General features: G+C 39.4%; 1 protein-coding gene across 4 annotated transcripts in view; it reads left to right on the forward strand.

Moving 5' to 3' along the window:
* HECW1 (HECT, C2 and WW domain containing E3 ubiquitin protein ligase 1) overlaps nt 1-13,353 on the forward strand; it is a 273,800-nt gene that overhangs the window by 177,117 nt on the left and 83,330 nt on the right. For all 4 annotated transcript variants that reach the window (XR_012774309.1, XM_075493694.1, XM_075493692.1 and 1 more), the window contains one exon: nt 3,282-3,451. Coding sequence is in view for 3 of the 4 variants with exons in the window: in XM_075493694.1 (XP_075349809.1) it covers nt 3,282-3,451 (170 nt within the window). In the remaining variant the exon portion in view is untranslated. The remainder of the gene's footprint in view (nt 1-3,281; nt 3,452-13,353) is intronic.

Below are 13,353 nucleotides of genomic sequence, written 5' to 3' on the forward strand. Positions count from 1 at the left end.
TGGGATGGGGGAGAGAATTGGAACAGCAAAAGTAAGAAAACTCGTGGGTTGAGATAAGAACAGTTTAATAATTGGGGCGGGGGGAGGGAGGGGAGTAATGAAAAGGAAAACGAGAGAGAGAGAAAAACAAAACCCAGGAAAAAAGCCCAATGATACAGCCGCTCACCACCCACTGACTGACGCCCAGCCAGTTCCCAAGCAGCCATCGCTGTCCCCCGGCCAACTCGCCCCAGTTTCTATACTGAGCATGGCGTCATATGGTATGGAATAGCCCTTTGGCCAGTTTGGATCAACTATCTTGACTGTGCACCTGGCAGAGCATGGGAAGCTGTGAAGTCCTTGGCTAGTGTAAACATTACTTAGCAACAACTCAAACATCAGTGTGTTATCAACATTATTCTCATCCTAAATCCAGAACACGGCACTATACCAGCTACTAGGAAGAAAATTAACTCTATCCTAGTCGAAACCAGGACAGATATGTAAGTATAACTGAGGTACCTGTCCTTGAGAAATCTATTTCTGCTGCGTGCTATAGAGAAATCTATAGCACGCAGCAGAAATAGAGAAATAGAGAAATAGAGAAATCTATATGCGTGCTTTGGACATTAAAAATTGAAGTTTCTAACTGACATTTTTACAAAATTTGTTGTATTATGCAATTTAAGCAAGAACATGACACAAATAAAATTTCCTGTTATGTGCTTAGCTAAATTATTTTTTCTCATCCAAATACAAAAATTAGACTACTAACTAAGGGTAGGAGTATCTTCACGACTGTGCTTAATTCCCATAACTGGAAAGAGGCTGGTAGGTCATCATAATATGTTTGTTCTTTATGATACATAATATATAAGTATATATAATAGTGCTAGTTATTTTCTTTTCTGTCTATCAATAGACCATTTCTTTGCACAGTGGTACCCAAAGATACTGCAGTCTCTCTTTGAAGGAAAAAAAAAATCAGAGACATATACAGCAATAAATATTTCAGTTTCAGAATCTTTTGAGGAAACATCAGAGAGAAAGAAAATAAGATCCCAGAGGTCTTTCTCTCCTCTCATATGTTAGCAGCCTGACACTATTACACTGCTGGGCCTTGTCATTCATAGTGCTTTTGCAATCTTGGTTTCTATTTCTGGAATGTATTTCTAACAGTACAACTTCCAAAGCAAAAGCGTTTGCCATGTAGGATTTCAGCAGGGTTGATAGATGAGATACGTGCTGGTTACATAGAGATTGTACACTTAGAAAAAAAGTCAGTCTTATCAGTTTGAACCAGATAATTTTCTTTGTGTAATAGTGTTGGCTAGGACCATGGCAGTGTATACTGTCAGCAAAGTACTTTCAAATAGGCTATTAGTAGTGATATCCTCTATTTTTTGTTAATTGTTAGAGAATGTCACAAGAATGAGATTCTTAAAATACAGTCTGTTTCAGGACCATCTGTCCAACAGCTTTTGAATATCTGCAACATGAATTGTGTGCTGGAATAGATGATTAAAACCAACCTGAACAAAAGCAGTTCTTTTTAACTTGCACATTTTATTGTGTTGGCTGTTACCATATGTTAACGAAACAAAATGCAACTGGGTGAATCTTATCCCTGTTCTTGATATAGCTGTTTTCTAGTAAAAATGCTGATGTTGGTGTGGAATGTGTATGATTTTCAGGTTCATCCAAAATATCTGCCTAGAGGGTTTTACATGGACTCCCACAACCTGCCAGAATAATTGGGTTTTTAATCAGAAGAGAATTAAAAGGTTCTGAAAATTAATGTTTTCAAAACCTACCTAAAAGACAAAATATGTGCTTAAATTGAATGTTTAGGTATACATCTAAGCAGTTTTGGAAACTGTCTTGACTAACGCTTTGTATCTCTTCAATACAGCAAGATAAAGTAGATAAATGCAGTTCAGTGCTTATAGCCCTATGAGAAATAAAGCTTTAAACAGAGGAGGAGAATCTCCATGCAAAGAGTGGTGGAAAATAAATTAGCTACTGAACTCGCTAATAGGAATAAGTGCTTATATTTTCCAAAGAAAGCTTAGAAATGCATCTGGAAAAAAGGAAGGCGAAAGGCTTTAGTTTGTAGCTGTTGAGCCAAAATTACAGAATCACAGAATCACAGAATCGTATAGGTTGGAAAAGACCTTTAAAATCATTGAGTCCAACCCTAAACCTAACACTACCAAGACCACCACGATACCATGTCCCTAAGCACCTCATCCAAACGTCTTTTAAATACCTCCAGGGATGGCGACTCAACCACTTCCCTGGGCAGCCTGTTCCAATGCTTGACAACCCTTTCAGTGAAGTAAAGTTTCCTAATATCCAGTCTAAATCTCCCCTGGCACAACTTGAGGCCGTTTCCTCTCATCCTATCACTTGTTACCTGGGAGAAGAGACCGACCCCCACCTCTCTACAACCTCCTTTCAGGTAGTTGTAGAGAGCGATAAGGTCTCCCCTCAGCCTCCTTTTCTCCAGACTAAATGATTATTGATATACTTACAGATTGTTATTATTGATATACCTGTAATTAATGATATACCTGTAGATTGGTTTGCATTTCTTTGGCTTCACAGGGACAAATCATAATGGACTCTGTGTCTTTCTTTGGAACATTATGAGTAAATGCTGAAATAAGTGCCTGGGGATTTTTTGTCTGTACGACTCCCTAGGAGTTCTGCAGCTAGAAAGCCCTGCTTAAAATTTGGACATTATATAGAAGAGTTTTCCTAAGTTATTACAGGTAAAGTTAACCCATGCAGGGAAGGAAAGATTTTAAAGTGGAAAAAATGTAAAATGACTTCTTGTGTAGAAAAAAGTGATCTAAAAGTGATGATTCATAGAAAGATAAAATTGATACATAGGAGAAGTGACATGCGTTGGGTACCGAATACCACATCTATGTGATTAAATGAATGGATCTCTTTTTCAGAGTAGTCCTGCCACTGGAGTCAGGCTGAGAAAGTGCTTAGCTCCTTAGAAAAATCAGCAGATCACTTAATTTAAGTTGTATAAATATTGATTTGGAAACCAGATCACTCTGCACAATCAGGTTGTAAAATTTGCAATTTCATTATATAATAATTTGTAAATCCTAAATCACAAGATCATTATGGTTTGGCTTTACATTACCTCACAAGAAACATAGTAAGTTTTTTCATATTCTTGCCATATTATTTGAATTCCTTACCAGTTTCCTGTATGCTTCTCCTAGCATCCTAGAGAGCTACCTGGAACATGAAAAATAATCAGGTTATTTACCTTCTTTCAGATTTCCAGGCTTTTGGTCTGAAGAAAGGGATGTTCTTCAATCCAGATCCTTATCTGAAGATTTCCATCCAGCCTGGAAAACACAGCATCTTCCCAGCGCTTCCTCATCATGGACAGGAGAAGAGATCTAAGATCATCTGTAATACTGTTAACCCAATCTGGCAAGGAGAGGTAAGCAGTTTGAGTGTTGAGGTATTGAGCTGAGACTTTTCTTAAAACATGGAAATGACTCTAGCAATAGTCCTCCTTTTTTTTTTTTTTTTTTTTTAAATTCCTTTCTTGGCTAAATAGTTGTTGACCTAACTGTGCTTGATGTATTTCATGACTTCTTTCTTAATGCAAAAGGCTTAATTAGCTACAAAGATGAATGATACATTAAAACTTTCAGTATGGGTTGTACTTTGTGGATGTAATTTATGAAGTTGTTAATTATTGAAGGCAGGCATAACCTAGAATTGAAAAATAAACTTGGATAGCATGAAAGGCTGCTGCTAGATTGTCATAGTGTTTGTACACAGAGAGGAGACATTATATAAAGCAGAACAAGTGTAGCATGCAAATAAAAAGAGTCCATGTGATTGAAAAGTGTCATTATAAATTAAAGGCAACTTTGGCACATTTGCCCATCAGCTTGGAGAAATACTCTCTAGTCTGCTGCTTCTTGTTGGAAGGGCTTAGGAGGTATTAATGAGATCTGAGAGTTCAATTGCTGCCTGCTGTTTTTAAAGTACACCCAAAATGGCAACAGACAGCGAAGAATAAGGAATCTCTTTGGAATTAAAGGAGCCTGACATAATGGGTGTGATTTATTGGTGTTCCCTGTCAGACCAGTATCTCCACTACAGGAAAGAGTGGAAGTAAATAAATAGACTAAATAGATTTATTCAAATTAAAATGCAAATTGTAAAGTAGTTAAGGGATAATGAGGTCAAACTGTATAGACATGAAAGTGTGAGTGGGGGAGAAAAGACAGCAGAAACATCACTACATACTCCTGCCTGGAGGAGGATAGTCAAGAAACTAGGCACCACATCAGGTTATGCGACAGGTGAGCCTACATGGGGGAAGTTATATGGCAGGGGCGGGGGGGGCAACCTCGAAACTAGTCTGAGAAAAATGCCTTCTAATAGGACTTAATTAAGTGGAAGGCCCTGTCATGAGGCATTCACCAAGCCGTAACTTCTCTGTGGCTCCAAGCATCAAATGTATTTGGCTGAGGGGTCCCAGCTCAAGCTGAGGAGCTGAAACTGATATGGAGGATCAGGGAGTTGGCAGAGAACTTTCAGGAAAGTGCATGCAACATAGGCCTAGAGGTGGGCAGGCATGAAGGGGAAACTTGCTGTACATGTGTCGCAGTACGTGTGATTGTGGGAGCTGGCAGCAAGTGTGGATGCCAGGAGCTGACACTCAAAGGAGGACACAGAATATGAATGTGGTCCCACCGTTCTGTATCAGCCAGTTGACTGCTGAGGTGGCATGCAGGCTGTCCTTATCCAAAGAAGGGTGTAGCAGCTGTGCTGATGGATGCTGAAAACAGGCTTTTTAGAAGCACTCAATACTGGTCGGAAGTCTTCTCTCTACAAAGGCAACCCCCAGCCAATGTAATTTGTTCTCACTTCAAGGTCATTTTGCACTGCTGGAGGATAAAATAACCAAAGAGTAAGAATGTGGCCCTGATAAAATGTCAAGGGTGTCTTCTCCTCAGGCCATGCAGGATGGATGAGTTTATGGGCTGACATTTATTTCCAGTGGAGTTTGGCAGTGAGAAAAGGAGAAACAATGAAATGGCCTAATTATGGACATCGGAAAGCAAAAGAGCACAGCTGGCTTCCAGCTTCTCTGTTCAGCCCTGTGGTTTTCTTGATTGCATGCAAGCACACTGCTTCTCCCTGTCTGTTGTTAGCCTAAGGAGTTAGCCTTAGCCTAAGGCTAAGGAGTCTTAAACAGCAGAGCTGTCATTCAACATGTTCTCCTTCTGCATTCTGTTCAGGTGATATTGAGACTTTAACTGCATGCATTTGTGTTGCAGTCTATGCAGATCAGCTGATCTGAAGTCTGTGTTTTGGTACTGAAAACCCACATTGGTTTCTATTGCACAGAAGACCCTAGGCCTGATTTTCTTTAACTTTGTCCCTTTATGGGACAAAGGGAGAAGGAAAACTGCAAACTGTTGCTGAATCATGGTGGTAGCCATTCTTCTGTCCACTCTTTTCACTGATGGATGTGAATATATGAAGTGAAAAATATTGAGGAATCATAGACATTTCATTAAATGGATCAGTCACTAGTTGTTTTCTGCAAAAAATATTTTAGGCAATATATTATTTCAGAATGCTGATTCTTTCCTAAGGTTCTCTGTCACTACATGTAAATAGAAGCCAGATGTTCTTTTGGCTGCTAAACTTGAAAAAATCTGGAATAGGGAAATAAAACTATAGAAATAGCTGTAGACCAGGATCTTTATATATGTTCTTGATTACCCATGAGCAAATTCAGAAGTGAAAGACTTGACTCAGTTTTGTAGGGCCTCAACACCAACATAAAGTCCTACAGACTGAGAGATGATTCCCTCATATACTTACCAGGTTGTTCTATTTGCATAGTAACCACTTGCATTATAAGAACACCCTGGGAGCACCATGATACCTCAGGCAATTTTTTCATCTGTGTCATGTAATATTGATGATCATCTTAATTTCACAGACCGCTCCAATACCGTTCAGCACGAGTTATCCTGACTTAAAGCTATTCTTCCATTGCTCTGTTTTGCAGTACTTTGTACAAGAGGACATAAGGAAATGGAAATGTCTTACTAAGAGAGAAGAGTGGCATGTGACATTTTGACACTTGCAGCAGGGCTCCGTGTGAGGCGAAAGAGCCCTCACACTGAGAATTTTTCACTGAGACAGGTTAAAGCCCAGGTGGTATCTTCTGCCGGTAGAGAGGGGTCATTTTGTGATGTTTCTATCTGTTTTCACATGCTCACGGAAGTATAAGATCAGATTCTGCTAAGCCAAAGTGCTGAATATTGCTGTGTGTAATAATGACAAATGATAAATACTTTGGGGGAGATCCAGACAGGCCACTGATGGTTCCTAGGCCTCTACAGGGTCAATGAGGAGAAGTAGGCAGCTGCAGAAAATAAAAACAATAACAAGTGTCTTCAGACAGGGAACTTGTTACTGAATCAGGGTTGATGGTCCTGCTTGTTTTCTTACTCCTGGCTCTACTTTCAAACTGGTACGTTCTTCAGCAACATCTGTACTGTTAAATGAAATAAGTGAGTTCCTGGAAACCACATGCCACTGAACAGCTTCACTCTAAACTCCTAGGTTAAGCAGACATTGTGCTGGCATTCCACACAGTTGCAAGGGCATAGTGGGTGAGTTGTCCTACCATGCTGATCTGAGGTAAAATGCAAAGGAAATCTCAGAAGGAAGTGCCCACTTCCCAAATCTTCTGTACTTCTACTAGAATTGAGAAAGGTGAACGTTGATCATATCTCTTCTAATCTTGATATTAGAAAAATAATGACACTATTCCTATATTGTTTCATATTGAGACAATGTGTCTGCTGTCACATTCTTTGGAAGAAGTTCCTTTAAGAAGATTTAATTTGTCAGCAAGCAGTAAAGTGATAGATAGTTAAGACAAGCAGTAGAGATCATTGGGGATCATAGGCAACAAAGCAAAGTGGTTTAAAAAGTAGTTCACATACCTCCAGCTGGTTAGCAAATTCTCTCAATGGTTTTGCAGGTAAAGTACTTCAGGCCTCTGGACTTGACCTTATACATATTTATGGTATTTCTTTCTTAACTGTGGCAGTATGAGCTAACGGCTTCTTCAGTTTTTGTTCATTTACTAGTGAGTGGATGGAGAGCCTCAAGGAATGGGCAGTGAGATGGCTATAAAAATTGGCTGTTGCAACCATCCAGTGTATTTAAAGTAGTAGGAAGTGTCATCTGTTAAATGACACCTTGAATTTCAACTCTGATAATTCTAGCTCTGGAAGAGCAGATAGCCTTAAAGTGGGAGCCCAGTACTAGAATAAAAACTATCTCAACTCCCTGCAGCTTCACTGTTTGTTTCTTTGCCTCAGCCATTACAAATATTGTTAAATTATAGCTGAGGCACGAAATAGTGTTTTGTGTGGCTGCTTTATCATTCTGAAGATAGCTGCATTTCACTGGTGAATTAATTGATGTGTACAAGCAGAGGTGTTCAGTACTCTGTTGCAAGAGCACTTAACAAATAGTAGTTAATGTGTCAGATCTGATAAACAGAACTGCAGTATTTTCACATGTGTAACTTGTACTCTCTGCACCTCAGATAATCCACAACCTTTCAAAAATACTGCACGTGAATAAATTCTCACGTAACGTGTCTCTTCAGATTACTAACACAAAATCAGAAGAAGGAAACAGTCAGGGGCTCGAACGCCAGAGGGAGGTGGTTTGGGGAGAGAGGGCTTCTGTAGTGCAGACCGTCATCAGTGATAGAACCATTGGGTTTGGATGCTGCCTGCAAGAATGCCAAGATGACACGAATGCAACTGACTGTCTGAGTGCTGGTTTGTAACTGCTTTTCTTATGATGCAGGTTTATAACTTGGGCACTGATTCCATGATCATGAATGCCGGACTGGTGTATGAGGGACCACCCAGCAGTACTGGGACTGAAAGACGCTTTGTCAAAGTAGTCAGATCATGCAATATAGGGTTTACGTTAGCTCTCTGCTTCTCTTGAGGCTTTATCTTGGCTGATATGATGGGTGCTACCTGATGTAGCACAAACCTAGAGTGATGCAAGCAGGGGATACTTGATCAAAGGTGAATCTTCCCAGAACAAAGTTAAACCATTAAAGATGCTTTAATATACTTGAATCAACAGTATGAATTTAAACTAAAGCAGGTTATATTTGATCTGATTTTGATCTAATATTCAGAGCACTAGATGCTGACAGTCCTACCATGGCCTCACAGAATCATTGCGTGATTTCACCAGAAGTCCCAAATGAAAAAAGCAACAGGAATATCACACTGCTTGAACTACTTATTTATTGTTTGACTTAGGTAGCCTTTTCCCCCCTTCTACTGGCAAATACAAAAGAATCTGCTGCAGAAACTTGGAGGCCTTTACATCTAAGCGTAAATCCAATATAGGTGCAGTGAAATCCAGATCCTGAATTCAGTATGAGTTTTGCCAAAGATGTCATCGGGACTGAGTAAAGCCTTGTGGGTGGTAGCTTCACTGTGTAACATTTCTGCACGCATGGCCAGGTAAAGTGTAAAACATAGTTTGACTACACAGAAAAGCTGTGATTTTACAGCTGCAGTTTTTTGAATAACTGGTGATGACTGAAGTGTGAAAGCCCAAGACAACTTCAGTTTCTTCAGGAGTGGGTTACGGTGTGAAAAAATTGTCTAGATTTTTTTTGTAATGTTATTCTTCTAGAAATGCATTTTAATTGCAACTTCTGCGTCTAGAAGACTATCAGTCTTGCTAATCTTGTATATTAGTGCTCATGAGAGTCCTCAAATATTTTCAGTCTATGCTGTGCTAATGAATTCGTAGACAATGCATGGGAGATGAAGAAAAACCCTGACTCTTTAAGCAGTGTTTGCATTTGATTTATCCAGAAGTTCTTTTAAATTTCTAATGTCTTAAGGCTAAAATTTGCCATTAATAAAGTAAGAGAGATCTTGCAAAACTATTAATGATGAGCCTGTTAACTAGTAACTCTGCATGTTGTGGAATACATGAAATAGATGGGAAGGACTTTTCTTATTCCTTGTTTCCAATACAGAGAGGTAGTGAATCTGAAGGAGGAATCTAGGAAGCCAATTTGCTGAAGGCCCTATCCAACTTGGAAGGAGTTCAGTAGAAAGGATTGAATCAGACCTTAGAACAGCAACGCATATTTATGTGCACCCCTTTTACTGTAGGAAAAAAAACCCCATTGTGCCATGCCAGAATAAGGTACCGCATTGGATCTGGCACCCTGTCGTCACTGCTGAATTCCAGGACTCTCTTGGAGTACATGTAGGCATGTCCCAGCCTTTGGCAGCAGTGGAGCTCTGTGCTTGACTCTACTCACTCTGCAATATTTTATATCGTCATTGAGGAGTACTGTAGTAAGTTTAAGGAACTGGAATTCCTCACGAGCTTATCCAGTGGTTCATATGAGTAGCATTGTCTGGGACAGTAGTGTTATGTAGAAGAAGTTTTTGAACAAGGAATAGAATAATACAGATGGAGAGTGGCAAGTGCATTAAGAGTGTAATTGTTTCACTGGAGTATTTGAAACGAAAAACCCACTAATGAAATATTCAGCTGAAAGACTAAATCTGTCTTCATCCATCAAATGTAATTTACAGCCTTTTAAGATTTACTTCTGCTTGTATCATCCCTGCGGCAGGATGGGTATCGCAGATAAATTTTCTTTTAAATTATATTTCTTATTCAACTCCCAATCAAGAGCCTAATTCTTCCTGTCACCAATGTTAATTTACCTACCTTTCACCAGTTATTATATTGACTGTTTTTAAAGAACTTGACTTGCACTTAACTTGTCTAATTGGTGCTAATGAACATATTCTGTTCATTTCAACAACTTCCTTGATAGCATTATTGAGAGCTGATTACTGTGATCTGTCCATATTCAAGGATGCAAATAATATTGGTAAAAATAAAATATGGGGATTAATCATCATCATTAGTTGGCTTTCTATGAAAACTATTCTTAAGCTCTTGAAATGGTTCTGTTATCTTATAAATGGATACAGATGTATTCTGCCAGGTAAGCATTAGCATGTGCCTTCAGTCTTTACCATATATGTCATGCATTAAAACCCCACAAGATCTGTTCACATTAAGAAAATTAATCATCTGTGTATGTAAAACCATTGTTGGGTCTGGAAGCAAATAGGCACTGAAAAACAGATTACTGTCTGAAGCTTCTTCAGTGGTGTTTACTACAGTGTTTTCAGATCTTGCTTGAAGATGGCAGCAATAATGTAGAATCAGATTTATATTTAGGTCATTGAGATGGTGTGATAGTATGAATGCGTCAGCTGTTCCTAGGTAGTTTTGATTCTGATTTGTGTCTCTGTGAGAGTGAATCTGCAGGAGGCAGCTGTGTAAAATCTGTGTAAATGAGAGAAGAATCCTAATTACTTACTACTGACTAGAGGCAAAACTGATGATACACTGCTTAGCCCAAGAAGACTTAACATGTTAATGTCATTCTCTCCATCATGTCACTTTTGCTCTTCCGTCTCTCTCCCTTCACTGTATTTCTATGGAAATAATTAATTATGGCTTGTTGATTTTTGGTGCCTGAGAAAATATCAACTAAAGCTTTTCCTTTGGCTGAGGCATTTTAAGGCTGTGCCTGGTACAGATTCTCCAGCAAGATTCTCCATTCTCTAATAAGATATGCTATAATGCCACAGCTTTTCTCTTAGTGAGGAATTAATAGGGTGTCTCTCTCCTATCCTACTGCCTCTTTTCATTAAACACGTAGGAACAAAGCAATCATTGGATCTCCTGCCACTCTAACAAGTGGAACAGGCATTGACAAATGGCTAAAGAAGTGGGGAAAGTAGAGAGATGCAACGGCTTTGCTTCTAGAGCAAGTCTGTTTCCTCCTAGCCATCATAATTCCAGAGGGATGCAAGAACATCCTAAAAAGGAAATAATTGAAGAAGAGACTGAGAAAATAATACAAATACTAACTTCTTCTATAGATCATGGTTCTTAACGATTCAATGGATCCATCTACAATAGTATTTTCATTCCGTTCAACAGAGCAGTTTCAAAGCAAATCTCCTATCTCCCCACTAAAGACACTGCTTGGCAGTCTTAAGTGCATGAACTGAATTACCCTCAGCAGCAAGTAAGCCAAGAGATGTGCTTCAAGAGTGCACCTAACGCTTTTCAGACGATAATGGGAGTTCAATCCAGGGCACCAGCCTGGAGTTACTTCATGGTAAAATCCTTGCAACATGTCTGGATGTGGTCATCAGGTGCACAGCACCAGCTGCGTTGCTCTCCAGGTCTGCTTCTATTGTACCACGTCTTCCTAATGCAGACATGGCTGATGCATTCCAGGGATCAGGAAACATCAGCCTCCACAAGGCCTCCTTACCACTGCTCATGACACATGCTGTTTTTCCCCAGTATGCCAGGGATCTTCAATCATTCCTTGTGTTCAGACTTTCTGCACATAGCTTCCTTTTAGGAATACACCTAACAGACAACCATTTCTTGGAACAATCCTACTACATTTCTAGAGGAAAAGAAAAAGGTCTTCTCCCCCTCTGGAGCTCAGCACTCAGAGCTTCCCTGCACTCTCTTCCAAAGCCCCTAACTCTGAGGATTTTCCAATCTGTATTCTTCCAGACCAGACACAGGGGCAGCTGGTTGACCACCACAACCTTCCAGTAGTACTCCTGACTGTGAGGGCGTCTGTGATCTCCACTCATCTATACCTAACCTATAAACAGGAGCCCTCTCATCCCTAGCCAGTTAGGATCAGACAAGGGGACAGCTGATACACTACATGGACAAGATGGGGTCTGAGACTGTTTCTAGGGCCTGTGAGAAACTGGTTGTTCCTAATAGTAATTTCTTGGCAGTTTTGTTGAGGCAATCTGCCATATCGTCTGTGGAGTGTGCTGTGTCATATATCATCTCAAGTTCTAACAGTCATTTTGTACGTAGCAATAGTTGATGTGATATGCAGGGTAATGCACTGTGAATAATGCAACACTGTAGGTAATTAACTGGTTTGGGCTAATCAGAGAATAGAGATTTAACTTCTTGTTTGTTATCCATTCATCCACTGACTGCTGTAGATCGACTATAAACTTTGGGTCCAGTGACACCTTGTAAGAGTTTTTTTCCTCACATGTTATATAATGTATTTTACTTGAATTTTGGTTAGGGATCAAGTAAAAAGTTGTAGCCATCACTTACAATTTTTGTGGATTGTTCTTCCCAGGTGTCTGTTTTCTGCTGTTATCCAAATAAATACGTAATCAGTCATTAGGCAAAGTCTTTTCCTTGGGTGAAGCTTTAGCCTTGAAACTATAGCTGTTTTGGTAGACCAGTTTGCACCTGTGTTGAAGTCCATTACTTGCTTTGAGAGTTTTTGTATTAAAGTACAAACAAAGCCTCAGATGAAGTCACAAACCACATCCATGCAGCCATTGTCAAGTTTGGTGGACCTCTGGACAGCTGGAAAGGCTAAACCTTTTGAAAAAGTTAAGTCAGGACATCAGGATTTAAAAACTGCCAGAAATTATATTTTCACTTTGTTCTTTGACTGTGGAAAAAGCCCATTTATGTAAACTTCAGTACACCCTTCTACAGTTAGTCTCAGTGTAAACTTTAGTTTAGTGTCTTTGGATTCCAGCAGGTTCCATGAAGTTCTTGACCAGTCTTGCAGAGTTTGCACTAACGGTTGTGATGCAAGGAACTTAAATTTTTGTGGAAAAAAACCCCAGCCAATGAGCAAGCCCAAAATGAGCTGTGGCCCCAATGAAAATATACAGCTCAAAGATTGCTGTCGTAGATTGTGAAAGAAAATGCATGGTAGCCAATGTCAGATGCAAAACCTACAAGAACCTGGCTTCAAGGAGTGCCTGTCAGCAAATCGGAAATCTTTTTAAAATAATATATTTGGGCTCATTGTACTAAAGTTTTTGTATTCTTGTTTTTCTCTGTAACCATGATGTTATACTTCTTTTTAATGGGAAAGCTTAATTTCTGAATTAATTCTGTAATACTAAGAGTTGTGATAACAAGAAAAGTTCCAAGTAAAGGAAGACTTACTGTAAAAATTGTGATAGTAACATCAAAAAATGGCAGCAGACTTATTCTTAAAATGCAGCACTTTTGGTTATCAGTAATGTAGTTTGTGGGCACATGTAAGAAGCCCCATCAAGCTTTCCTCATCCTGAAGAGAGTCGATTTTTATCTCTGTTGTGATCTTATAGCCTCCTTTTCTCACCCTTCCTCGGGATGAATTATTAATCACAACATCACTGAGTGTGAACCCAAGGGTACTGC

This window comes from Mycteria americana, chromosome 2 (genome assembly GCF_035582795.1).
Source record: "Mycteria americana isolate JAX WOST 10 ecotype Jacksonville Zoo and Gardens chromosome 2, USCA_MyAme_1.0, whole genome shotgun sequence".
NCBI lineage: Eukaryota > Metazoa > Chordata > Aves > Ciconiiformes > Ciconiidae > Mycteria > Mycteria americana.